At 54.6% G+C, this 25,461-nt stretch overlaps 2 protein-coding genes across 2 annotated transcripts; one reads left to right on the forward strand and one right to left on the reverse strand.

The window, feature by feature from the left end:
• Inafm2 (InaF-motif containing 2) lies at positions 1–2,309 on the forward strand (the record flags this gene model as incomplete). Its single annotated transcript, XM_013512601.1, is given in 2 exon segments — positions 1–522; positions 2,002–2,309. A coding segment is annotated over 1 exon segment (104 nt), but the record flags the coding sequence as incomplete, so codon positions are not given.
• A 4,669-nt stretch (positions 2,310–6,978) lies between these two features.
• On the reverse strand, positions 6,979–16,875 carry LOC102018827 (chromosome unknown open reading frame, human C15orf52). Its single transcript, XM_013512619.1, is given in 14 exon segments — positions 6,979–10,663; positions 10,747–10,789; positions 11,342–11,432; positions 11,521–11,574; positions 11,741–11,932; positions 12,104–12,162; positions 12,427–12,629; positions 13,493–13,618; positions 13,704–13,859; positions 14,437–14,544; positions 14,781–14,894; positions 15,693–15,746; positions 15,749–15,784; positions 15,787–16,875. Coding segments are annotated over 14 exon segments (1,830 nt in total). The 5' UTR covers positions 15,838–16,875; the 3' UTR covers positions 6,979–10,120.
• Positions 16,876–25,461: the final 8,586 nt, after the last annotated feature.

Genomic DNA, 25,461 nt, shown 5'->3' on the forward strand with positions numbered 1-25,461 from the left:
CCCCGGAACCCCCTGCGGACAGCCCCCTGGCCGGGCCGCTCGAGCGCCCGCGGGGCCCCGACGAGGAGGAGGAGGAGGCAGCAGCGGCGCCCCGGAGTCACTGAGGCCCCGCAGCGGGGCGGCGGGGAACCATCCTCCCCAAGCTCGGAGGCCGGACTTTGCAGCAGGACGGGGCGGGAGTGACCCCTCCGGAGTGAACGTCCCCACACACACACCCCTACGATCGCCAGCTCACCCGGGAGCCGGTGTCCCGCAACCGGATCTTCAGGGACCACGATTCGCCAGGGACTGGGGTTTGGTCTTCCCAGGACCGTGCTGCGCCAGGGCCCTGAGCCCTGAGAAGGAAGGGGGGAGTCCTGGCACCGCACCCTCTGTGCTGAAGCTCTGGTGTTTCCTATATGCAGGGGTGACTGGGACTTTCCCCCCCCCCCAAGACTCAGGGGAAGAGGGAGCTGTAGGGGCTCTTTTTTAATAAGCTGAAGCTCTCAAAAGGAAGAGGGCACCAAAAGTAGTGGAGCTCAGGTACGTCAACCTAGTTGCAGTGGCCAGAAATGCATTTAATTTATAGATCCCTGTATATAGTTGTTGACATGTGCACTAGCAGCTATAATCACAGAACTCTATGTACCCTCCCACACCTTGGGTAGCTACTGACTGATATGGTCCAGCAAGGGCTATTTGTGGCCTCCAAAGTGCACCTAGCCGGAAGGGCACAAACATGGCTTTTTCTCATCACCTTCTCTCCCCTGTCCCCCACCTTTTCAGAAAGACAGGTTTATGACGTTCTTACACAGAGAATAATCATTCATGACATGACAGAAGTAGAAGCAGTTTAGGGAGGGTGGTTAATGTACTGATCCCTCCTCTTCCCACCCCTCATGGGGAAGCCAAAGTGGCTTCCTGTTGTAGCCCTGAGTGTCTGGATATGGGCCAGGGGCGATGGAAGAGAAAGAGCAGTGCTGCTGTGCTTTAGTATTTGGCCTTCCTCTCGCAGAATTCTTTTAGGAAGAACAAGCTTTTGTAAGTAAAGTGGCAAGTGTTTTATCCACCCCCTCCCCCTTCTCCTCAGGATCTTGTCAGGTTCCAGATCTTGTCTTAATTTATTTCTTGCTCCTCAAGATCTTGTCTTGTTCACCTTTGCCTTCCTTCTTTCCTGAACCTATAGCAACTCAGCTGCTCTGCTATTGGGATGAAATCTGTTGTGAAACAAGCTTTGTGTCCTCTGGGTTTGAGTTGTACTACAGAATCAGAAAGTCCAGTAGGTGGGCTTCAAACTCAGGATTGTGCTTACCTACCATGCTTAAGGGTTGCGCTCTGATAGCCAATTAAGAGACCAGCCATGGGAAGGTTGAATTGGCTTGTCTTTATCTTTCCTGATAAGCTTCACTTAAATGCAGCCTATAATTTTACAGAGGAGGTGACAAACATCAAGGGAAATGACATACATACAGCTTTGGGGCAGCAAGAATTATACTTACTCAATTTGGATTGCATTTCCTTCTGCCACTTGCTTTTAGGCAATTGAGTGTGGGTAGTGACAAGATATCAAACTCTTTTATGTTTCCTTTTTTGGGAAATGAGGCACTTAAAAAATAATAAAAGGAAAAGATGCACCTGAGTCTTGAAACAGTTTGTCTTTCCAGTTTTCTGGCCTGCATTCTAATTAGCTCTGGTCCAAATTTACAGGACAACAGCCTTGCTTTAAGCCATGTCCTGTTGTGGCCAAGAAAATAGCAACTGAGCTGTCACAGCCTACCAGCAGGCTGGTAACACCCCGAGGTCTCTGGACTTAGAGGACATTTCTTAGACTAGGACTTCAGTCATCAGGAAGCCTATGAGGCCTTTTTAAATTTTTGGTGAGAGACTGAGAGAAGAAACAAAACGCTACTTTATAACTTCAATAATAGCCTGTAATTTATATTTATTGTGTGAATTTTTAGTCCTATATTTTAATAATTTGTAAACTGATCTCTTATTCCAAGAATCCTTTTGGACTTGCAGGAGAACATCTGGGAGTCCAGGCCTGTGCCCCCACCCCCCTTCGTGATCCCAGCTGTCTGGACTGTTTAAATCCAATTTGGGATGGATCAAAGATCCCAGGGAGCCCACTAGTCGGTCCAGCTGGCCTCCTGACTCTAAAGCCTTCACTGGAATTGGGACATTTGCTCCAGCCCTAGCTGTGAACATGACCAGAGACGTTATTTATAATTCAGCCATTCAAGATATACCTGTATTCAAAAAGTCCTGTATATTTTTTAAAAGTTTTATTTTTCAGGTGAACAAAAATACATTCTAAGAACTCTGCCTAAGCCTGTGTTGATCATTTCTCTTATTGGCTTTGTGGGGAAGGAGCAGAGGTGCTCTGAGACCTGGTGGATACTTGGTAATGAATAGGTCTAGGAGGAAGAAGCAATTGCCTTTCTCTTCTCAGTGCCCAGTGGCTCAGCTGAATTGATTATAGCAAAGGGTGGCAGAATCCATCTTAGTCAGGAAGCAGTCATGGGCTTGGGAGAAGTGAGATCTACTCAGCCACCTTTTGCCAACCTTGAAAAGGCTGAAGAAAAGTTGCTTTACCAGACTCTGAGCAGATGCCTGGCTGAAGGCTGAAAGCTAAAAGACCAGTGTGCGTGAATGTTAAACTGTCAGTAAGCCGAGCGCTGAGATGAGGATAAGCTGCCCGATGGCATCGCTCTTCTCACTTTTAAACCGTTTGCTCCTAGATAAATCGGGAAGTGCTAGCCCACTGCTTGGTCAAAGCTTTGTCTGCCAGAACTAAATAGATGAGCGGTGTCGGTTGGTTGCTTCGACGGTAATTTTTCTCCCCTTAAAGCAAACAAAAAAGGTGTGGGTGAAGAGCATAAATATAAGGGTTTAGTTATGCTGCAAAATACATGGTAAGCAATTAAGCTCAGCTCATTATTCGACAATGCTGCCCAGTACAAACCTGAGTGAGAAACCAGTGTTGGTGGGGCCCCCTGAGGCCTGCACTTCACCGGAGCTGTTGGGGGGTTAGCCACTGTGCTTTCACATTACCTTGTAGTCTGCAGGGAGTCATGGAAAAAGCCCGCCCTTCCTTTATTTCCCTCTTCAGCCTACACAATGGCTTTCTGTGAAAGGGCTTGGTAAGGCAGAGCAGAGGGGAGTGAAAGAGTTTCCAGGCTCTCTGAGTCACCCCCTCCTTTCTGCAGACGGTGACATGTGGCTTCTGCTGCTGAGCACAGCTTCATGAGCTGGGCACAGACAGCAGTAGGTCCAGCAGGAGCCTGCTGGTCGATGAGAATGGCCGTGTTGTCTGGGAGCGGTGGTCAGAACAGCTTTCTTTGCAAGCATTAGAAATAAGCAGCAAAATGACCTGTCAGCTAGGAGAGAGAGTTCTCCCAGAAGGTATTTTTTTCCTCTCCTTTGTACCCAGACTACCAGACTATTTCTAGGTGTTTGCTTATATTAGAAGGCACTGTAAACATTCCCTAGCAGCCTCAATTCCAAGGAAGAGAATCCTTTAGTCAGAGTGAAGTTTTAGAAAGTAATGGGGTTAGGGAGCCATTTAAACTGAGTTTTGGGGGTATCTTTTCTGACCGTGGATGCTCAGATGCAAAGAAGAGTTTCTCTGAAATACTTCTCTTCCTAATAGCTGTAGATTGCTACATGGCATGAGACCAGTTTCCCAGATTTTCTGTCTACCTTGTTTTTCAGTTTTCACTGGGGAATCTAAGATAGATAGTGCGTTCTTTAGCTGAGTATTTATATCCCATTTTGAAATGCTGAGTGCAGAGGTCTACTTGTTCCAACATGTTTCTTTAAGGAGAACAGAGAGGTCGGTGGGGGCTTTAGCACTGCCACAGCCATTTAAAAGGGTCAGAATTGTCCTCCCTTTTCTGTCTGCCGAGAATTGAGGTATTTCTGGAATTGTAATTCAGTAACAAAACAGTCACAACTGTACTTTTTTTCCCTTTTGCCTCCCTGGGTGGAGGAAGGGACTGCAGTAACTTTACCCATTTCTTCTGACACGTGCTAACTCAGTGCCTGGCACAGAGCAGTAGGTGCTCAGTTTGTTCATCACCTGGTTGATTGTGGTGTTGGATGGAATTGGCCTGGCTGTTGTTGTGTCCCTGTCATAATCCACTTGTGTACCTGCAACCACAACCCATAATCTGGTACAAAAGGACCCTGCAAATTGTAGCCGCACTAACCCCTCTGGCCTCAGCCTCTTTATTTCCAACAGGAGACAGGTTTGGTCTTCCTGTGCTTTCCAGTTGCCAGAAGTCCACAGCTACGTTCCGTGTGGTGTTTAGTGGACGTGACACAGGCTGTGACCCATTCATTGTCTCCTCTGTGCCAGCCCTAATGTTGAGCTACAAAAATAGCTGTTCTGTTGACAGTTTTTGGTCACATCTGTTTCACTTGCTGACATAGCCTGTGGTTTTGTGCTGCCAGAAAGCCTGTGTTATGCTTTTTCTTCCCTCCAGTAGCTAATTAAATAAACATAACAGCTTCTCTTTGCCACATCACAGACTGTACTGGCCCTCCTCCGACCTGGGTCAGAAACAGGCCTGGCTCCCAGTGGTCCATCATGCACATGAGCCACCTGTCAGTGAGGGGCACTCTGGGCCCCATTCAATTCTAGAAACGTTGGTTAAGCCACCAGGAAGGGACCAGAAAGTGACCAACAACCCTTGCCCTTTATAGTCATGCTCAGAGAGTCTTCAGGTGCCCTGTCTTCTTAATTTCAGCAATGTTTTTACAATAGTTTTTTGGTTAAATAGTAATGAGAGGGGTTTTTTGGTTTTGTTTTTGTCTTTTTGAGACAGGGTCTCGCTATGTAGTTCAGGCTGGTCTTGAGCTCACTTTGTAGCCCAGGCTGGCCTCAAACTCTCAATAATCCCCCTGCTTCAGCCTCCCGAGTGCTGGGATTACAGGCGTGCGCCACCACGCCCGGAAGTAATGAGAATTTAACTAATATCCTTAGGAATGTTTTCCATAAACCACTACCACTCCTTCATGAACTGTTTAGTGCCTGCACTGTAACGAGTGAGCTCCAAAAGCCCCAAAACAAACTTTGTCCAAGAACCAGCAATTGTGTTCATCACCAGTGATTTCCATTTAAAGATTCACTTCTCCGCTCTCTCAATGCTTGTAGTCACTGTTAAGGTCTCCCCAGCCTGTGTACAGAGGCCACCTGACCCCTCTCAGCTCCCTGCTGGTAGCCTGGGCAGTGTCAAATCACGGCGGCTAGCCCCAGAGCTGTGGACAGCTCATGACATCACTAGGACCTGTTGGGGAGACAGTGTGTCCTCAGAAGGGACCCCTGAACTGGAAGCTTGGACACATGGGATCTCAGCGGTGACATTAGTTAAGGCTCTGCTCCTTTCCCTTTTCTGGCAACCGATAGAACTGACCTCAGGAGAGAAAATGGAGGTAACTGATGTGAAGGGGCCTTGAGATCTTGGGAGCAAAGCGCAGTGTATACACAGGAAACAGTGTGTTTTCAAGGGTGTGTCTGCCCCTTTGGGAAAGAACAATGCATGGAAAGAAACGTGAAGGGGTCGTTAGTAAACGACACCATCGCCCAAGCCAACAGTGTCAGCCTCCCCTGGGAACCTGATAGGCCCAGTCCCAGATCAATTGAATGCACAGCTCGGCAACAGAACGGGCCCTCCCATTCTAGCTGGTTTCCAGGTGATGTGTTTGGGTGCACACTGAGTTTGGAGAACCACTGGCCCAGGCTCTCCTCTGATCTGGTCATGTAGGGTTAGGGTCCTTCTGTTTGGACAGCTGGTTATCAAGTGGCTTTTGACCCTTCTGCTTTCTTGAAGCCAGCTGCCCTGCTGGGAGAAGAGGAAGCACTGTGTCCCCTGAGTCCGTAAGAAAAGGGAAAAAGCCTACGTTGTCCATTACTTTTGACAGCGGCAGGAGAACTCGCCCTGGAGAGCTTGTTAAGCCGGAGGCAGGCCTGAGAGCTCCCCCTCCCTCTCCCGCAAAGGCACCAACGGTTGCCGCACCTCCTGCCCTAGGGCCTGCAGCTTCTCCAGCCAGTCCTTAAAAGGAGCAGTGGGTGCCACATTTGTTCTCTCTGGTGCCAGGTCTGTGCTATTTCACTTCCCCGGCGGCAAGTGGATGCTTAGTGAGTGGTGACGTAGGCCCAGCAGGCTTGCTGACAAAAAGCAGCCCTTCTGCCAGCTCTACTCTTCGCCTTCTCCAGCCCTGAGCTCTCCCCCTGCAGAGATGTCATGGGCACCCTGTCAGCCCTTCCTCATCAGCCCTGATAAACCCTGGCTCAGAAGGAGATGCTGGTGGGGTCTGTGGACATTGATAAATGACACAAGAAACAAGTGAAATAGTGAAATAGTGTCTACTTTTTTCTATTTCCTTGACTCCTTCCTCCTCAATTCCATCCCCCCAAGAAGAAACAGCCATATGGAGATTTTTGCCATTTCCTTGGCTGGGGGCGGGAGGGGGGGGTGGACGACTATGGCCATCTTTACCTATTATTCCTGTGCCTCAGGTCAGAGCTGACTGGTAGTGAGACCTTCCAAATTGGTGCCTTGTTAGATTAGCTGGCCATCCCCTGCCTCCTAGGATCCCCAGTTACCTGTCTCTTAACCGTAAGAAAATATAGTCATGATGCTTCTTCCGGTGGTAAAACTTAACTCTAGGATGCAGAGCAAACACCACAAGGCTTTGGTTTCTGAGGAAAATGTGAAAGCAAGCATTTGTAAGATTGCTTCTGTGTCAGAATTAAGGGGAAGTGACGGAGCCAGTGGGTGAGCATAAAGAACAGTCACTTAAAAAGCCGGAATACTTGCTGAGGTGTTCAGTTCTACTGGAACACCCACGGATGGGGGTAAGAGAAGCTACCCCTGGCAGGCTAGATAAACCTTACAAGCCACCTCTCCTTCCCTGGAGAGTGCACTGACCACCAGTGAAGATGAGGACAAAAGAGAATGTAAAGGAAATGACAGAAAGCAAAGTAGACAGAGATCACACCAAATAGCCACTTTGTTTATTCAACAGATTTTCACCGAGTGCCTTCCGAGTGCCAGGTAAGCAGCCTGGAGTGTCTACGGCATGCCAGGTATATTTCACAAACTTTCATTTTCTCAACAACTCTTCAAGGTAGATGTCACTTTGCAAGGAGACTGAGGCCTTACAGGTTAAGATTGGCCAGAGTCACTGAGCTGACAGGTGGCGGGCCTAGGGTTCAGATTCAGTCTGTTAGATGCCAAGGCCAGTGCTCGTTCCACTCTACCATGCTGCCTGTCATCAAAACACATGGCTTTCTTGTGTCTGGTCTACTGTTTTCTTCCTGCTATGTGAGATGGGTCTGGGACAGAGAGGCCTCTGCCTTTTCATTCCTCTTGTCTCAAGGCCTTAGTACAGATGTGCTTTCCCTGCTGGCTCCTTCCTACTCTTGTGTCCCCTCCTTGCTCAGCTCTTCTGGCCCTATGTCTAGGTTCCTGATAGCCAAGTTTAATGAAGGCCTTTGAAGAGTAGTCTTGTCTGATGGTTGGAAAGGGTAAGGGCATCCGAGAAGAAGGGTCAAAGCCAGGAAGAGATATGACCAGCTTGTCACGACTCCATGCACTATGGAGGGTGACTATGCTTCCTCCTCCACAGCTGGTTCCAGTTCCCTTATTTTGCAGAAGAGCGCTCCTTTCCCAGGAGAAGCTCAAGGTATCTCCCTGCACTACCATCTTCCTGCAGCGATGCCATCCTGCGCTATTCTCTCTTCTCCTGGCCTCAGGGCACCCTTTCTCCTAAGAGTTTTTGGGTGCTACCCCATGAAGAGAAGGGCCACATCCTCCAAGCCCTGCTGCCCAACTTTTCCTCCTGCTTTGGTCCCTTTCTGAGAGCCAAGCCAGGGCTGTGCCCAATTTCTCCATTCTCTTTCCACGGTCAGACATGCCTTAACCTGCACCCTTTAATGAAGGCATATCTGTACAGCTGGGAGCTTTGGCTCTGTGGGATACAACTGTGAATTTAGAACTCAAATTCTCTCCTTTTTTGTTTTTGATGTGCTACTGGATTTCAAACCCAGGGCCTCCCTCACGCTAAGCATGTGCTCCACCACAGAGCTACATCCCCAGTCCAGAATTCAAAGTTTTGACTGAAATCATTTTCAGAGACATCTGGACTCAAGGGCTCTGAACCTGTACCCCTAGCCTTATCCTTTGGGAGTAATGAGCTCCAGGGCCTGTGCTCCAAGGCTGTAAACTTCTCACTAGATGACGAGAGGGAAGCTTGAGCTAGGAGTCTTCACCCCGGCCCAGATGTGTCCCAGGTGCATGGGATATTTCCAAGCCTTCCCAAACTCTGTCCAAGCCCACACTGCCGCTTCCACCCTTTCACCTCCTAACATCCCTGACCAGCGCCTTGGTGCTCTGCACAGAGTTGGCACCACCCTCACTGCTTTCTGAAGATGTTCCCAGGAAGCTTGCTTTCCATTCCACTCTGAAACCAAGACGCCTGCTGCACCAGGCAGGAGTAGCCCTTCCCTGCTCCTATACAGCCAGCAACCTGCCTGTTAGATCTGCCTTCTCTCCCAGCCCTCCTCTCCTTTTCATCTAGACCCTTACTGCTCAAAAGGTGGAGTCCAGGAACCAGCAGGAGCAGCAGGCCTCACTTTCAGGCCTTCTCCAGAACCTGCCTGACTTCACAGGAAAGCACGGGAAGGTGTCTCCCTTTCCTGAGTAGAGGGTGGGGGAGGAGCCAAGAGCCAGGGCAGAAGACTGAGCTGCCACCCCACAGCTCTGACCTCATGGGTAACTGTACTGACATCCTGGGGACAATCTGGACTCTCCCTAGAGCCTTGGAGGACCTATGAGGTCCACCAGCCTCTCAGGAAGACCCATGCAGGGCCAGGGAGGAGGGGAGCAGAAGGGGCCACGTGTCCCAGGCAAGGGCCAGGGTTCAAAGGGCATGGGTCACATAAAAGAGGAGCAGCTGCCTCCACCAAGCAGAGATGGCTGTTTCCCCTCCGGCTCCTTCCACTGTCCTGCCCCCAGCGCTGTCAGGCGCCTACGGCCAAGAACAGTTCCTGCTGTTCAGCCTAGAGCTGCCTATGACTGGGTTTCTTCCCTCCCTCTTGTTGGCAAAGCCACCGTCGCCCACCGGCTGGATTACTGGTAGAGGGTGCTCAGGAAATGTTTGTTGAATTGAAAGGAAGCCACAGCTTGTGCAGAGTCTGGATAACTCACCAGACATGGGCCAGGGCGGGGGGGTGGGGAGAGACTAAGTAGGAAAGATAAGACCTGATCTCCTACTTAGCTCGAGTCAATGTCCGTCTGTCTCTTGGGTCTCTGTCTCTGTCTGATTCCTTGCTTTGGCACAGCCTTGGTGCAGCAGGAGGGGAAGAAGGAGGAAGAGAGGGCAGGAAATTACCCTAGGCAGCAGGGCCAGGCCCTGGTCTCCGTTCTGGGTGCACATGAAGTCTGACCTGGCATGGGGGAGGGGAGTGTCTGCTGGCGAGCTCTGCCACCTGCCATAGGTTCAGAAGGTGTCCCCTCCCCAGCCTGCCCTATTTCGGAGAGGAGGCCTTTCCACACAGCCTCCTTTTCACAGCCTACTCTGCTCCCAGCCCAGTCCCTGCCAACCGGCTTCAGAGGTCTCTTTAGGAGAGGTAGGAGGCTGGCAAGTGATGGCTGAGTTCCTCCGGGCTTGGCCATCCTGGGAATCTGGGACTGTGAGTCACCTACGTGAGAGCAAGGAGCATGGAAAGGACCTGGGCCTGGGCTTGCCATGCTGGCTGTGGGCCTGCCTGGACTGGAGGAGGCAGCAGCCTGCGGCCAGAGAGCGAAGCCAGGCCCTAGACACAATGAGTAGCCTGGAAAACAGGGTGCTGGGGGCTAATGAGCCTTGTTCTGTCACCATGGTGGAAAAGGCTTGTGACCTGGGAGCAGTGGGCGCAGGTCAGGGAGCCAGCCTTGGATATCTGGTCTCAGCATAGCAATAGGCCAGAGCCTAAGCCTGCATGTGAGGGTGGGAGGTGGCCCTCTGAGGAGTTTGCCACACTGCTCAGCCAGGCTGGCACAAGCCACCAGCAACCAGGCACCCACCATCAGAAGACTCCTGACTGAGCTTCCCCCTCCTCCCTACCACAGCTCCCAGCTCCTGTGAGCCACACTCAGCATCTTCCCTAAGGGCCAGGCCCCCCTGTCCTGCTCCTCACACCTGTGCCTCTTGCTCTTTGACCAGTTCCTCTGGGGGGCCTGCTTCTTGGAGCCAGGCTCTGCTGGGTCCCAGCTTTGCCAGCCCTGTCCTCTCTGGACTCTAAGGCCCCTGCTCCTTTCTCTGGGCCAGAGGAAGTCTGGACTTCCAGCCCAGACGGGTGGTCATTACCCTCCAGGGGCTGCTGCTGGGAGCCATCTGGCAGGGACACTGGGCTCCCCGGGGCCCCAGGCACTGGACTGAGCATACATGTACTCTCTCCAGGCCTGGGGCTTCTGGTTCCCCCTAGAGAGAGGTCAAGAGGAGCCAGCTCAGTGTTGTGTGGCGAGCCAGGGGCCGAGCTGGCTGTCAAGGCTCCTGACTCCCCTTTCGGCCCCTCTGGGGAGGCCAGGACTGGGCTGGTTGCCAGGCTCCCCTCCAGTCCACCCAACTCTGTGTCGCTCTGCTTCTGTGCATGCTGTTCCTCTGCCCCTGAAGGCTTTCTGGTGCTCTGGCTTCCCTGAAACGAGAGAAGAACCCAGCTGGCTGGTGAGTTCAGGCCTCACATCCCCAGCCCGCCCCAGCCTCTGCCCAGAAACCCACCTCATGACTCTGCAGCTCCTCCTCATCTTCCTTTGTTTCCCACCTGCAGAATACAGAACATGAAGGCCCTGTGCCTACCCTCACCCCACTTTGCGTCACTCCCCACCCCCGTAGCTGGTGGCCCGTGGCCTCTAGGGAGAAGCTAAGGTCTAAGGGTCTCAGAGCAGCAACAGAGCCAGAATGAGGCTCCAGGATGCTTCCCTGCCAGCCAGACCTTGTTCCCCAAATCCAACCATTTCCTCTGAATGCCACCCACTTTGGACCCATCCCGGGTCCCCAGCTGCTGTTTATGGCCAAACCTGCTGCACCTTGAGTTCCACAGGGACTCTAGGCATGTCCCTGCCTGTGCTGCCTGGGAAAGGAGCACCTCACTGCCCAGGGGAAAGGAGCTGCTGTAATTATCCGGCCTCCCTCGGCATGAGGCTCCCTGGCTGCTGCCTCTGCTGGCCTCTCCAGGCATCTCATTAACCTGCACCAGGCAGCAGCCAGCCAGGAGCTTGGGGCCCTGGGGATGGAGGAGGCACCTGTACCAGGCCGTCCAGGAAATCAGGATGCCTAGATGCCTGCCTTGATTTTGTCCCCTGCTAGCAGTTACCTTCGGGCCCTGCCAGTCAGCCTGTCCTTCCCCCGGGGTTTGCTGCCTGTGGCTGGCACCACAGAAGGTCTGCCAGGCTGTCCACCCCGACCTGCAAGATACAGTCCACAGAGCAAGGAGAAGAGGGCATAGCAGCTTGCACTTTCACCAGCCAGTGGCGTCCTGCTCCTCCAACTCACCTTTTCCATCAGGGGACAAGAGTGGGGGCTGTAGCTTCCGTTGGCCCCTGAAACCTAATAGAGGACAAAGGAAATGGGGGAAAGGTTTGGTAATAGAGGATCCGGAGCAGAAACACCCATTCTTCTAGCACCAGGAAGTTATTCGTCCTGATCCACTTGTGGGTTTTCTGTCTCCCCAAAAGAGGTCTGGGCTGGAGCGCTATGGGTAGTTTGCCAGTACCTGGCTGGTTGACTTGACCAGCCACCTGGGCAAGCCCCAGCCTTCTTGCGTGTAGAATGAGAGGGCCAGAAATCCACAGGGCTGTTCCTGTAGCAGGCCAGGGCCACAGGCCTTTCACCTGATGGGGAGAAGCTCCTGGAAAGACCCAGGGACGGCTTCCTGGGGCCTGCAGGGGCCAGAACCTGGAAAGAGCTGTGGATTCAGAGGACAGGAAGGGAGGTCTGACGGCGCAGGGAAGAAGGAAGGGAAGGAAGTTGTTTTCCCAGGCTTCCTTTCAGCTCTGGAAAGATGCTGGAAATCAAGAGACAGAGGGTGGGGGTGAAGGAAGCCGAGGCACAGGGGACAAAGTGGGTGTGGGCTCACCCTTTCGGCCGCCCACCCTAGCTGGACCCTCGTCCCGGGACTTGCTGCAGTCCTGTAGCCTGTGTAGACAGAGCAGGGAGTCAGGTGCTGACGGCAGGGTGCAGAGAGGCAACAACAGACCCCACACTGACACTGCCTCCCTCAGCCCCAGAGCTAAGGGCAGCAGGAAGACAGTGGGCCCAAGAAAGAGGGGACCCAGTGCTCACACAGAGCCCTGAGCCCAGGCCTAACCAGAGGGCCCAGGGAGATCCTCGAGCTCCCAGCAACACCCACACCCAGCCCTACCCAGTCCCACAAGCAACCTGCCCGGCCCTGCCACCCACGTGGGCTTGGCCTTGTCCAGGTCCCACGGGCGGCGCCAGTCACCCTGTGCGTCTCTGTGCCGGGCAAGGCGGGCCAGGTCAATCTGCTCGCGCTCCTGCTTCCACTGTGCATAGTCCCAGCCCGTGGTGTCCGGGGCCGCCCCAACTGGCTGCCGGGGGGCTGGGCTTGAGACCACGCCCGGACTGCGGGGTTCCCGGGCACCCTGCAAGAAGACAGACAACGCCATGGGGACAAAGGCAGGAAGAGGACTGGATACCAGAGATTCTCCTTCCTGACCCTTCCTTTCTGTGCTTTCCCTGTCCCCATCTAAAAATGAGATCTGTTCCATCTCTAAGGGTCTCTATTTGCCCTAGCAGTTTCTTTTTTCTTTTTTTTTTTTTTTTGTCTTTTTGTCCTTTTTCTGTCTTTTTGCTTTTTTGTCCTTTTGTCTTTTTTTGTCTTTTTGTCTTTTTTTTTGTCTTTTTGCAGTTCATGCTGGCCTTGCACTCACTTGTAGCCCAGGCTGGTCTCGAACTCGCAACGATCCTCCTGCCTCAGCCTCCCGAGTGCTGGGATTACACACGTGTGCCACCATGCCTGGCTGCCATGGCAGTTTCTACCCACTTGCTAGCGATGTGTTTGGGGCAAGTAACTTACCTTCTTCAGCGTAGCGTTTCCTCATCTGCAAATCAAGGCTGACACCACCACCCTCACCCAGGGTTGCTGCGTGTGTTCCAGCCAACCAAGGGTGGGATGGCCACCCAGAGGCTGAGTGAGAGAGCAAGGGCTAGGGGCTGCTGCCACCTAGAGGTCACAGCTGGCACAAGGCCAGTCCCCTACACCCCTACATCCTGCCACCAGGTGGATTAAGAGTAGGGGGCCGGATCACTTCGCTGGCTCAAACTGTCTCTCCCTGCAAAGCCCACCCAGAGTGGAGCCTGGCAAAGAAAGGAAGGAGGGTGGGAATTCTCACAGAGGCTGCCTCTGTCCTGACGCTGAACATGGGCATCGCATCTCAGTTGGCTTCTCTGCTTTCCCAGATGGGGACTGCCACACTCATGTCCCCATCCCTTCTGCACGATGTACCTTCCGACCAGAATCTGAGCCGAGGGCCATCTGCATGGGAGCGCTCTGGCTCCAGCCTCCTCCAGGTGACCCATCTGCACCCTGGCTCCTTGCTCTAGTGGGCTTCTCACTCACGATCCGTTTCGCCTGAGGAAGGTGAGGATGGGCCCTGTGACAGAGCCCAGGGAGAAGGGGCTGCCCACCAGGACCTGGATGCCCCGACCGTGCTCACCTTGGCTTTGTTTTCCATGGTCACGGCCAGTTCCACTCGCTTCCCCAAGCAGAATGTAGCCCCGTGGTCCTCTCCATCCTCATCCTCGGGCACCTCATTGGCTACTCCAGGTCCAAGAGGGCTCCTTACCCAGTTCCTGCTGACCACCCGCTTCTCCTACCACACAAGAAGCCCATTCTCTCAGGCCACATGGCCATGCTGGGCAGAGCTGGTGTAGGGTCCTCTGGGCGGGTCCCCAGACCTGGGTTCCAGCCTAGACCCTCCCTGGGATGCCCTCAGAGAAACTGGTAACTCACATGCCAGTGGCATTAGGGAACCCAGAGCCCAGGGCCACTTGGGGCCCCAAATGCCACAGTGGCCTGTCATCTCGAGCTGGGAACTCCAGGGCACCCAGACAGTGGGGCTCTGTTTCTCAGACTCTACCCCTGGCCTTCAGCCCTGTCTTCTCTGCCTGACACTTCCTGCAGTTTTTAGTCCCTGGGGTCTGGAGTGAGGGGCAGCCTGTGCTTCAGGGCATGGCTGCCAGGCTGGGAAAGGGTGCAAGGAGACTTCTACTCCGTGACCTTTCAGCTGTGGCCCTTTGAGGAGACAATAGTGTCTGGGTGGTGTAAGGCTCGGAGCTTGTGGGTGCGCCCTAGAACAGGGAATGAGAGAGGGGGCAGGGGCAGGTCCTCCCCCGTATAGGCTGGGCCCCCACCCTGCCACCCTGCACTATCTCCGGGGTGAAGCTTACGCCAGGAACCTGGCTGATGGTGACGGTGAGGCTGTCCGGTAGGAGGAGCCCTGGCGTGGTCACGGCCATGCCCCCCTGCTCCGCCTGCCGACGGTCTTCCTGGATCTCCTGTGGGAGGTTCCTGGGGTCAGCACAGGCCACGGCCAGCCAGACGCACAACATAGACGCTGACAGCCTACACAGAGACACCAGTGGAGCCCCCGGCAAGTGCCTGAGACTCCCAGCAAGGCTCTGAGAGGGGGCCATGCCCCCCCAACCTGGCCCCAGGCTGAGATGCGTCCCAAGCAGGCAGGTGTCTGCGAGTCCCCTGGTCAGCCCACACCCCACTGTGCCCAGCCGCTCACCTGGTACCTGCGTAGTAAGGCCTGGTTCTTCTTGCGCAGGGCGGTGATCCTGCGATCCAGCTCTGCATCCTTGTCCTCCTGCCTGCTCATCAGGGACTCGGCTCTGTGAGGCCCCTGCAGAGGGCAGGAACCCCAAACTCCTGACCACCCCCTCCCTTCCCAGTTTCCAAACTTCCTCTGCCGGCTAATTCTTAGCACTCAAGGAACTGGCCCCAGACGCCCAGGAAAGTCACACAAGAGGGAAGCGAGTTCCTCAGGAGATGGCTCATAGAAGTCCCCAGACCCCCACCCCAACAGGCCTATCTGCGTCTCTGCCTCCCAGGGCTTTGGGTCAGGGCCTCCTACCCAGGGCCACCGCTTCTAGCCGCCAGCTGCCCCTCCCCCAGCCCTCCAGGGAGCCCCACTGAGAGCAGAGCCTGGAATGGGAGTTATAAATGGCTCTGGCAGCAGAACCTGCCGTGACTGGGAAGCTGCCAGGGGATTCGGGAGGTCGGGGGAAGCTGTTTGGCTCCCAAATCCAGAACCATAGGAAAAGGAGAGGTTTCAAGTTGGTCTTGGGCTCTCAGGCCTGGACCCCACTCCCTGGCCTGCGTCTGGCCTGTAGGAAAGAGCTGCTCCCATGGGCCCAGCCCTCCCGGCCGAGCGGCCGCTGGCAGAAGGCAAGAAAGGCAGTTCTGTCGCACGGGGAGCCACCCGGGGCAAGACAGGTCTCGGCATCAAGTTCCAAGTCTTTCCCCGTCTGGTGCAGGGTCTCTGTCGCGCCAGTGTCTGCCCAGCCTTCCTCCTGCCTCGTCACAAACCTCTTCCTCCCAGGCCCAGTTGTCCCCAGCTGCCCCCAGACTGTAACTGTCCAGGACCTCAGCCCTCTCCCAGCCCCAAGAAGCCCCCCGCCAAAGGCGAGGTGCCACTCACAGCTGGGTACATGGCAACAGCGGGCACCGGAGAGAATTCCAGAGCAGCCCTGGGGGAGCCAGAGCAGGAGGGAAGCCGGAGCTGCCGGAGCCGGGCCTCTGCTGGCCTCTCCCTGCCGGCTTCGCTGCTCAGCACACGAGATCATGTTGTGATTACAAAAGACTCCTCTGGGCTCCCAGCCAGGAACGCTGTGCCGCCACCCCCACCCTTCCACTCACAGAGGGCGAGGACCAGGGCACCGGCAGCCAGCTGGTCCTGCTCAGCACCTCTCTCTGCCCTGCCCAGCGTCCCCAGGGATTTCTCCCTGGTGGGTCAAGCCCACACAGGAGGCCTGGCTGTCCTGGCCCTGCCTGAGGCCCGATGTACCAGCAGGACCTCTGCCTGGGGCTGCCTGCCTATTGTCTCTGCCCCACCCATCAGGCCCATGGTCTGAGGCCCCCACTTCAGGTGGCCTCCCTCTCCAGTTGGCTCTACCAGCACTAGTTTAAGGCAGTAGGGTTCAAGAAGCTCACCTCCAGCCACCACACATAACCTCATACCTAAAATACCATGTTAGTCACAAGTACTGTCTGCATCTGCCGGCACAGCCACTCTTAGGAGGCACCCTGTCTGGCTTCTGGCCCTCGGTATGCTAAGGCCCTCCCAGGCCCTTAGCATCAGCTCAGAGCTGCCGACAGCCTCGCTCCCATGGGCTCCTCATACCAGGCCCTTCCTGGTCTTGCTCTTCCCTTCTGGCCTCTGACCCAGAGGAAAGATGCAGCCCTTCGCAGGAAAGTCTCTCCCAAATCATCCTCACACAGCCGAGGCTGGTGCCCCTGCCCTGCGCAGCCAGCCCTATCCTGGGCCTCTCAGGCCCAAGGCTTGTACAAGGGAGCGTGGTGAGCGCTCCATTAGGGGGAGCCTGGGGTCTGCTTCAGTAGTTATGCGGCCTGGCCTTCCAAGCCCTGAAGTGTCAGGACCCGGGCATTCCCCACATCCCTGCCTGACCAGGCCTCAGTTTCCACATCCCCTCTGTCTGGAGCAGAAAGTCTCTCTGCCACTCTTTCTTCCCAAACCAGCCCACCTAGCCAGAGGCCCAGTCTCTGCTCCTCTGCTCCTCTGCTCCTCTTTTTCCTTCCCATCCTCTCCCGCTCCCCAGTCCACCCCACCAGGAGTAGCTCTTTCTCTCTCCAGGCCTTCACCCAGCCCCACCCCCACCCCTGCACCGCCAGAGTTCCCATCCTGCTGGAAATGCCACTGTGCTCTCTCCTCCTTTCCTGCCGGATGTTCCCACTGAGTCACACTCAGCTCCTTTCAGAGCGACAGTGACGCACCCAGGCTCCTTACCCTGGGCCAAACACACACATTCCCTCTCTTTCTTACACACACACACACACACACACACACACACACACACACACACGCTTCTTTTCTACTCTCTCAGCATCCTGCCCCACACAGGCTGCTAACTCCCAGCCACAGAAGCCTCGGAAGTCTCCAGGAGCCTCAAACTCCCCATCACCTGTGCCCCCTGCTGCTGGAGCAGGAAGCCCCTAGCCCTGGCCTGGGAGGGAGGGTGGGAGGGAGACTGGTGTCTGCCGTTCTTTTTGGACCTCAGGCCTCCAGGTCAAGTCTTGGGAGGAGAGATGTGGAGAGAGAAGGCTTCAGGGAAGAGGCGAGGTTTCTGTCCCCTGAGCCCCATTCCCAGCCAGGGTGGGGACAAGGGAGCAGTGAGGATCTGCAGACACAGCCATCGTGCGAGGAAGAGACCCAGCTCTTTTAGAAGCACCTGCAGGGACAAATGCCCCTGACCTGGAGGCAAAGGCTTCCTGGCCCATCAGGCTGGAGGCCCACGTGCGCAAGACAAGCCCACAGTCACACAGGGGACCTACAGTGGCTGGCCACGTGCCTCCAAGTGTTACTCACACAATATGTTGTGCCTCTGAGCAGCCCCCACATCTACCACCTTCTGCAGAATCTGCAGTTTGCCTGTCTGCCTCACCATTGGGCAGAGGCTTCTGAGGCAGGAATCAAGTGCCTCAGGATCAAATGCTTAGGAGCCCCAGGGCCTGGGGCAGTGACCCATGTAGGCTGCGGAGGCTCTGCCTGCAGAAGGAATCTGGAATCCACACTCTCCAGACCACTGCTGTGGGAATCCTGTGCACACCCTGTGCTGCCTTTCTGCCCCTTTTATCCCAGAATTCTCCCAGCTCCAAGAGAGCTGGTGCTTGGCAAAGGCCTCTAAGAGTGCTCTCTCCTTGCCCTGGGGAGAAATCCGCAGGAAGCCGAGGGAGGCGGGGACAAGGGCGATATTCCCGAGACCGCAGTGCTGTTACAGCATGCCACCACTAGAGGGCAGCAGTGTTACAGAGCCTGGTTTGAGTGCGGTAGAGTTTCTTCTCCCCCTTTTCCTCTCTAGCACCTCCCAAGTCTCGGTCACCCACACCGTCCAACTCCATCAGACCGGAGAAAACGTCTTTAGTTGATGAGGAAACGGGCCTAGAGGGGTGGCACGTTCTTCCTGGGAGGCACAGCTCTGTGTGTTGCAAATGAGACCCCGAAGCCAGGACACCCCTCTCCCTGCCCCCACCATGTAGACTTCTCTCTGTGCCCCGCCCGCCCAGGCTGGACCGTTTGTCCCAGCAGCTCAAGGCAGGGGCCTGGGCTGGCTCTTCCCTTCCCGGGCCACCTGCCAGCTCAGGCAACAGCCACCCCCTCCCCCGCGGGGGCGGAAGGTGTCTGGACCTCATCAGTGGTGTTTAGAAGAGACCTGGAGCCAACCCTGAGGACAACGTGACTTCCAACAGGCTTTCCTCTCAGCAGCAAGGGGGAGGGAGGAAGAGTGAAGTAGCACAGGTGGCCACTTAGTCACCATCTGCAGCATGGCTGAGCTCTCCCTGCTCCTCAGCCTTGTCCCAGGGTGAGGCAGGGTTGGGGTGGTGGGTTCTAGACCCTTCCCTCCTTACTGGTCATGATCTTCAACTCTCTGACCCTCCTCTGTGAAAAAGGTGCACATCCCCTGCTGGGTCATTTGGAGATAACACGGGTAACGTACAGCTCTGGAACAGAGGGTCCCCGATGGTGGCACACACCTGTAATCCCAGCGCTCAGGAGGCTGACGCAGGGAGTTTGGGGCCAGCCTAGACTACACAGCAAGGCCCTGACTCCAAAACAAAGTGTGGCTCAGATTAAGGCTTTCAACAGTTTTTTTGTTTTAGGTAACTTCACAGTAGCCACCTCCTGAGTATCGTTTGAGGGGCCCCCAAGGCTGGGGTTGGCTGGAGCACATCAAAGCCTTCTGGGTTAGAGGGAACATTTTGGTGGTAGAGGAGGTCCTGAGGCACCGCTCGGCATCCTCTCTGTGCCTCCCTTCATGTTTCCTGCCTGCGAACCCTACAAGCCCAGGTCCTACACCACCTCCTCCGAGGAGACCTCCCTGCCTGCCCCCTTCCCTGTGCCCTGTCCTCGATCAGGTCTCAGGCAGCACCGGCTCTCCTGGAAGTAGTCCTATGCAGCACCTGCCTCTGGCTTGGCTGGGCTGTCCCAGGCCCATGCCCCAGTGGTCAGATTGTACAGGTCACTGGTGTCACTTGCCAGCTCTAGGTAGGTGAGTGCTGAGGAAGAAGGTGGGCCAGGCTGGCTGCATGACCAGCCTCACCCACTGCTGGCCAGGCCACCCTCAGATGGGAGAAACAAGAGTGGCTTATGCACAGTGCTCCTTCCCTACACCCCTCCCCTGCCGTATGTCCCACTGTGGACATTCTTTTTTCGTTTTTTTTTTTTTTTTTTTTTGAGACAGGATCTCACAGTGTAGTTCAGGCCACTTGAACTCACTATGTAGCCCAGGCTGGCCTTGAACTTGTGACCATCAACCTGCCTCAGCCTCCTGAGTGCTGGGATTAGAGGGGTGTGACACCCTCCATGCCCAGCCACATTCTTATCTCTATGACCAGAAGTTGGCCAGGCCAGGCCTGGCCCTGGGTAGGGAGACTTGTATGCATGAGGTAGGGCTGGTCAGGCTGCCAGGCCAAAGTCTGGGCCCCACCTTCCAAGAACACACACACCAGGGCAGGGTGGCATCTGCAGTGAGGAGGCAGGCTGGCTGGGACTCATCCCACTGTGTCCTCCAGGACACACCCAAGTCAGGGTACCATGTGCTCCCCAGCCTGGCCCCACAAAGGCAGGACAGCCTGGTGTGGAACTGAACCCCTTGGTCCCAGTGCTTAGGCCTCTGTTCTCCATGCAAGGCTGCAAAGGGGACTCACAGTCCTTTCCAGAACTCTGACCTCGACCACAGCCCAGAGCTGCCCAGGCAGAGGCTCAGTGCTGCCCCATCAGGACTTGTCCCAGAGTGCTATGAGCAGGGGCCTGCTGCGTGCTTCCTGTGGCTGCGTGACAGAGCTGGGCGGGCAGCGGTGGGGAAGTGATGGTGGCTTGACCTGCAAGGCACTTCAGATCCAGAGGGTCCAGACCTGACTGGGAGTCACTGGGGACAACTAGAGTAAATGTGGGGGGAGGTTCAGCAGCTGGGGCTGATGAGGCCACAGAAGGGTTTGAGAAGCTAAAGCCAGAAAGATTCCACTGGGTTGCTTGGAGGACAGCTGGAGGCACTTAGGAACCTGCATCCAGATGCTGGAGGGGTCTACTGGCCAGGCAGGGAATGGGGGGGGCAGGGAGGAGTGAGCAGGGGTCCTCAGAGCCTCACCATGGCTTCACACAGACACAGAGCCAAGGCAGAAGCAAGGCTTTGGCCTGGGGGCCCTCACGAAGTAGAGGGCAGTAGCCCTGGTGTGCGCGTTCCTAGGGCTCTCCTGCCTCCAGAGGAAGGAAAACATCAGGACAGGCTGAAGCTGGAAGGCCAGGAGAGATGGACAGACCCTACCTGCGCCCAAGGCTTGTCCAGGAGGAAAAGGTCTGTGCAGTTTTGAGGGGTGGGAGAAGGAAGGAAGCCCACCAGAAGGTGGAGGGATGTGTGTGAGAGGCTGGAGGGGAGTGTGGTCAGACTGGCTATGGCTGGGGACTTTCCCCCAGCCTGGAGGCTCTAGGCAAGAGAAAGTACACACCAAAACACCAAGCCTGAGATGGCACGGTCACTGTCTCCACTGGAGCGAGGAGACAGCCTGAGGGTAGGGAGGGAAGTAGAGTAGCCAGCTGTCCTCGTGGGCACAGATCTATCCCAATTTTAGCACTGAGAGGCCGGCCTGGGAATATATTTGTCCTCAGGACACCTGGATATGCCGGGGTCAGGGTCTTCTGGAAGGTTGAGGCCTGGAGGGCACCTCTCAGGGGCTGTCATGAAATGCTTCAAGGGATGGCAGAGGCCAAAGCTGGTGACACTCCTAGGAGGCAGGTGCACGGGAAGGGAGGATGGAGCAGCAAGTCACATAGGCCATTGATGCTTCTGTGACAGCAGGACACCTGGACTTACAGCTGCCCGAACAAGGCCCTAACTCCTGTGATCTCTTGTGAACTCTTAAGGTTCTGGAATGTGTGACTTAACCGGGGTAGGTGCTGTTGGCTCCTCGGTGGAGATCAGGGTCAGTGCCCTGCCCAGGGGCTCCTGGGCGTGGGGCCCTACACCTAAGTCATAGAAGGCCCACTACACCTAAGTCATAGAAGTCAATGGCCCATCCCTGCAGCACTCTCTCCTGCCTCACCCAGGGTGGGCACCTCTGCCTTCATGCAGTGAGAAACCTGTCCTCCAAACCAAGAAGTCTCCGAGAATCCAGCCTCCTGGTCACCCTGCAGGGAAACCCAGGAGCAATAGCCTTGCTGGTTCTGCTGAAAAGCACGGGGAGTCACAGGGTGGGCCAGTGTCCTGTCTTCGGGCCTTCGCTGCTGGTCCTCACCCTCCCAAAGATCCCCACCAATGGCCTCCCCTGCCCCCGGAGACCCCCTTCAGCCTCTTCCTGTCTGCCCCCCATTCTGGCTCCTCACCCCAGAAATGGCTCCTCTGGCTCCTTTTGTTCTCCACTCTATGGCTTTCAGGCAGGCAGGTGCCGCCTCTCAGCTGGCACTAAGACCAAACACTCGGTGAGAGCTTACTCTCCGTAAGGCATAGGGCTGGAAGGCAGAGGACACACACACATGGCTGGAGCTCTGCTGGCATGAAAAACCTTAGGGCTGGGGAGCAGAAAGAGGCCCTGAATGTACGGGACAGACCCTCCTATAGGTCGAGTCCACAGTGCCCACCACTGCTATCCTCCTTGCCTCCTTCAGGCTTCCTGGTTCCCCATGCCTCTCAGACTGCCCTGTCTTCTCTTCCACCCAGTCGAGGCAGGAGCTGCCTCCTCCACCGAAGACCTTAGTACCTCCCACTGACCCAGACCAGCAGCTCAGATCCTGCCTCCAGAGCATTGCCCGCCCTTCCACCTGGGCATCCATAGGACACAGGCCTCTCAGTTCTCTGCCCAGGCTGGGGCTAGGGGTGGGGAAGTTGAGGCATAGGGGGAAAGGATTCTTGCAAGAAGAGAGCTGGAAGGGTCAGGATGTTGATGGACATGGGAAATACCATACACCCTGTGTGGGCAGGAGCCCCGGGAGCACCACACCCTCATAAACCTGCCCCTCCTCAGCAGCCCACCCGCCATTCCCGCCCCACTCCCCAGTGAATGGCAGCTGCTGTGTGCAGAACACAGTCACAGCTCCCCGCCTAGTCATAAACCAAAGTCCTCTGCCCGCCCGGGATGTTACCATGGCAGGCTGGTGTTTTTCAGAACAGCATTCCTAAAAGGGGAGAGACCTAACACTAAGGAGGGAGGGCCCAGGCTCTCCGGACTCTCTAGAGAGTCTCCGCTCAGAACTGACTGCAATTGGCTGGGCGACCTCAGGGAAGTTTCTAACGTCTCTGGTTTTTCTTTGTAACCTGCCAAAGAGGGGAAGATTAGAGCACCTCCAAGAGCTGAACCATGGCCAGCAATACTGTAGAAGAACCTGACACACACAGGTTTTCCCTCCCACCACCGAGATAAAGAAGAACCACTCTGCTCCTCTCCACTTTTCAAGTTGTTTTCTAACTGCAGTTATGCTGCTTTTGATTTTACAGCTCTAATTGAGGTCAAATTGATGTGCTATAAACTGTGCATATTTAAACTGTGCAGTTTAGGCCCGGCGGGCGGGGAGGCACACACAGCTGTAATCCCCGCACTCTGGGAGGCTCAAGCAGGAAGATCACAAATTTGAACCTAATCTGGGCAATTTAGCAATTTAGTGAAACCCTGTCTCTGAATAAAAAAATACAAAAAGGTCTGAGGATATAGCTCAATCCAAAAGCCCTCGGCTCAATCCTAGTACCACAAAAACGAATAAACAAATGAACAAAGTGTGCAGCTTGATGTTTTGCCATATGTACACTCCATAAAACCATCTTCACAGTTGAGAACATTGATACAACCATCAACCCCAAGCTGTCTCCATGTCCCTTTCTAGTATCTCCTCCCACTCCCTCCCTTTCCACCTTATTCCCAGGCAAATACCCATCTGAGATCATTATTAATTAGTTTACATTTTCTAGAGTTTTATAGACAAAGTCTACAGAATGTATTCTTTGTGTTTGGCTTATTTCATCCAGTGTAGTTATTCTGCAATTCTGTCACATGGTATGTTCCTTCCTATTATTGGATAACATCCATTGAATACATATATCACATGTATGTGGTATTTATCTGTTCGCTTAGTGATGAACATTTGAAAAATTCCATCATTAGCTATTCCATAAGCTACTATGAGCATTCAGTACAATTCTTCATGAGGACGTACGTTTTCATTTCTCCTGAGTATACAGTATGTATTACTTTTTCTTTTTCTTTTTTGAAGCACTGGGGGGACAAACCCACGGCCTTGCACATGCTAGGCAAGCGCTCTATCACTGAGCTACATTCCCAACTGTTACTTTTTAAGAAATGAAGTGACCACAGTTTAAGTGCAGTCAGTCCATGAAGCTCATAACAGGCAAACCTAGGGGCTGGGGATTTAGCTCAGCGGCAAAAGCGCCTGCCTGGCAAGTGCAAGGTCGTGAGTTAGGTTCCCGGTACTGGAGAAAAAACAAAACAAACAAACAAAAAAAAAACAGGCAAACCTGGAAAGAAGGGCTGCTTTAGCTTGCCTGCTCCTGATTTCATGTGATTCCCATCCTCCCTGATCGACATGGGGCCAACCAAGCCCTTTTGCCTCGCTGAGGAGGGAGTCTTTGACATCTTCAATTTTGCACATCATTGTAGGGTCAGGGAGAGCCACTTCCTTCTAAATATATAAACAACAGAGAAAAAATAAGTACACATATGCATCACAGAAAAGCAAGCCAGTTATTGCCCAACTATACTAATTCCAGCCCTTCATTCATTCACCAAATATTTCTTGGGCACTTGCTAATGTCAGAAGAACTCCGAAGGGCCAGTCCCTGGGAGAGCCACCACAGGCCCTCCATTCGAGGAGCATGGCGGCCAATGAAAGCAAGAGACAGCAGAAGAGAGGGGCCAGGGAGCTGGGGTGCTCATTGCAGGGGCCCCTTGTCTGTGCGGAGGACACCAAGCAACAGCTGTGGCACAGAAGATCAAGGGGCTTGAGAGTGCTGAGAAAACTAAAAAAAACCCCTGGGTCCTTCCTCTGTCATCAGGACTCCATCCTGAGTGTGAGATTTCCTTTCCCAGGATGGTTCCCGGGGCTGGGCAGCACCTTTGAAAACTCGGGCCTGGACCAGAATCAAGACAAGGCGTGCACTAGGCCTTCTGCTACAGCCGCCATTTTCTCCATCCTGACTCATCTGAAGGAGTCACTGGGTTCACTACTACGTATGAAGGATTTGGGTAGGGCCTGGCACTTAGTGGGAGCTCTATAAATGTTTAAAGCCAGCCCCTGGTGCCGAACACCTTTACCAGGGCTGGAGCCCAGTTTGGGTCCGTGCCATCTCATTACCAGACCAATATGGTAATGGAGTGCTCCTCCCTCTGCTCGCCCTGCAAACACAACACATCCTGCTTATAGTTGATCTTTGCCCCGATGTTACTCATAAGCCCATCCCTCCTCATTTCCCTGCACCCTCTGTCCTCCTGGCGGTGCATCTGATCCACCCCAGCCCCTCATTCTATACAAATACACCTGAGGGCACACAGAGCCTCAGACTTCCTGCCCCTGCCGTGCACTCTCAGGTAAGACCCTGGCTTGGCTTGCTGTGGGTGGGAGCAGGAAGATCTCTGTGGTCCCTCTGAATGCGTGTAAGTGTATGCAAGTGTGTGTGCATCACACGGGTACGTGTGAGGTCTGTCTCACAGGGGTGTCTAGTTTTGGTCAGTGTGTGTCTGAGGACCATGTGGCTGTGTTTCTGTGCTCATGTCTGCCAATCTGCCCTGTCCACCTCCTGTGCTGGGACCCTGTACCTCCATTCTCTACTTAAATTATAGTCAACTTACAGCCTCTGCCATGCCAGGTGGAATGGTACAGCGGAGGGCTAGAGGACTGCATTCTGTGCCTTCCAGAGCTGCTCCATGGTCCCCCAAAGAGCTGAGCCTGAATTTGGAAAACATATTCCATACACTTCTTCTAACCTATATCCCGACCAGCCCTAAGGCTTTCCCTTACCTCTCTCCCCCAAGTCGAGCCCAATGGTCTCTTCCAGCCACATCACTAAGAGGAAGGATGAAGGAGCAAAAAGCACCATGGGCCTAGTTCAGAGGCTCGCTTGAACTGAATGTGGCACAAGTAGAAGCTAGGAAAGGAGTGCTCAGTGGGGCTGGAAGTGAAGCTCTGGGTAGGGCGCCTGCTTTGGGTGTGCAAGGCCCTGTGTCCCATCTCC

This window comes from Chinchilla lanigera, unplaced genomic scaffold (assembly GCF_000276665.1).
Source record: "Chinchilla lanigera isolate Chin_1 unplaced genomic scaffold, ChiLan1.0 scaffold00015, whole genome shotgun sequence".
Taxonomy (NCBI): domain Eukaryota; kingdom Metazoa; phylum Chordata; class Mammalia; order Rodentia; family Chinchillidae; genus Chinchilla; species Chinchilla lanigera.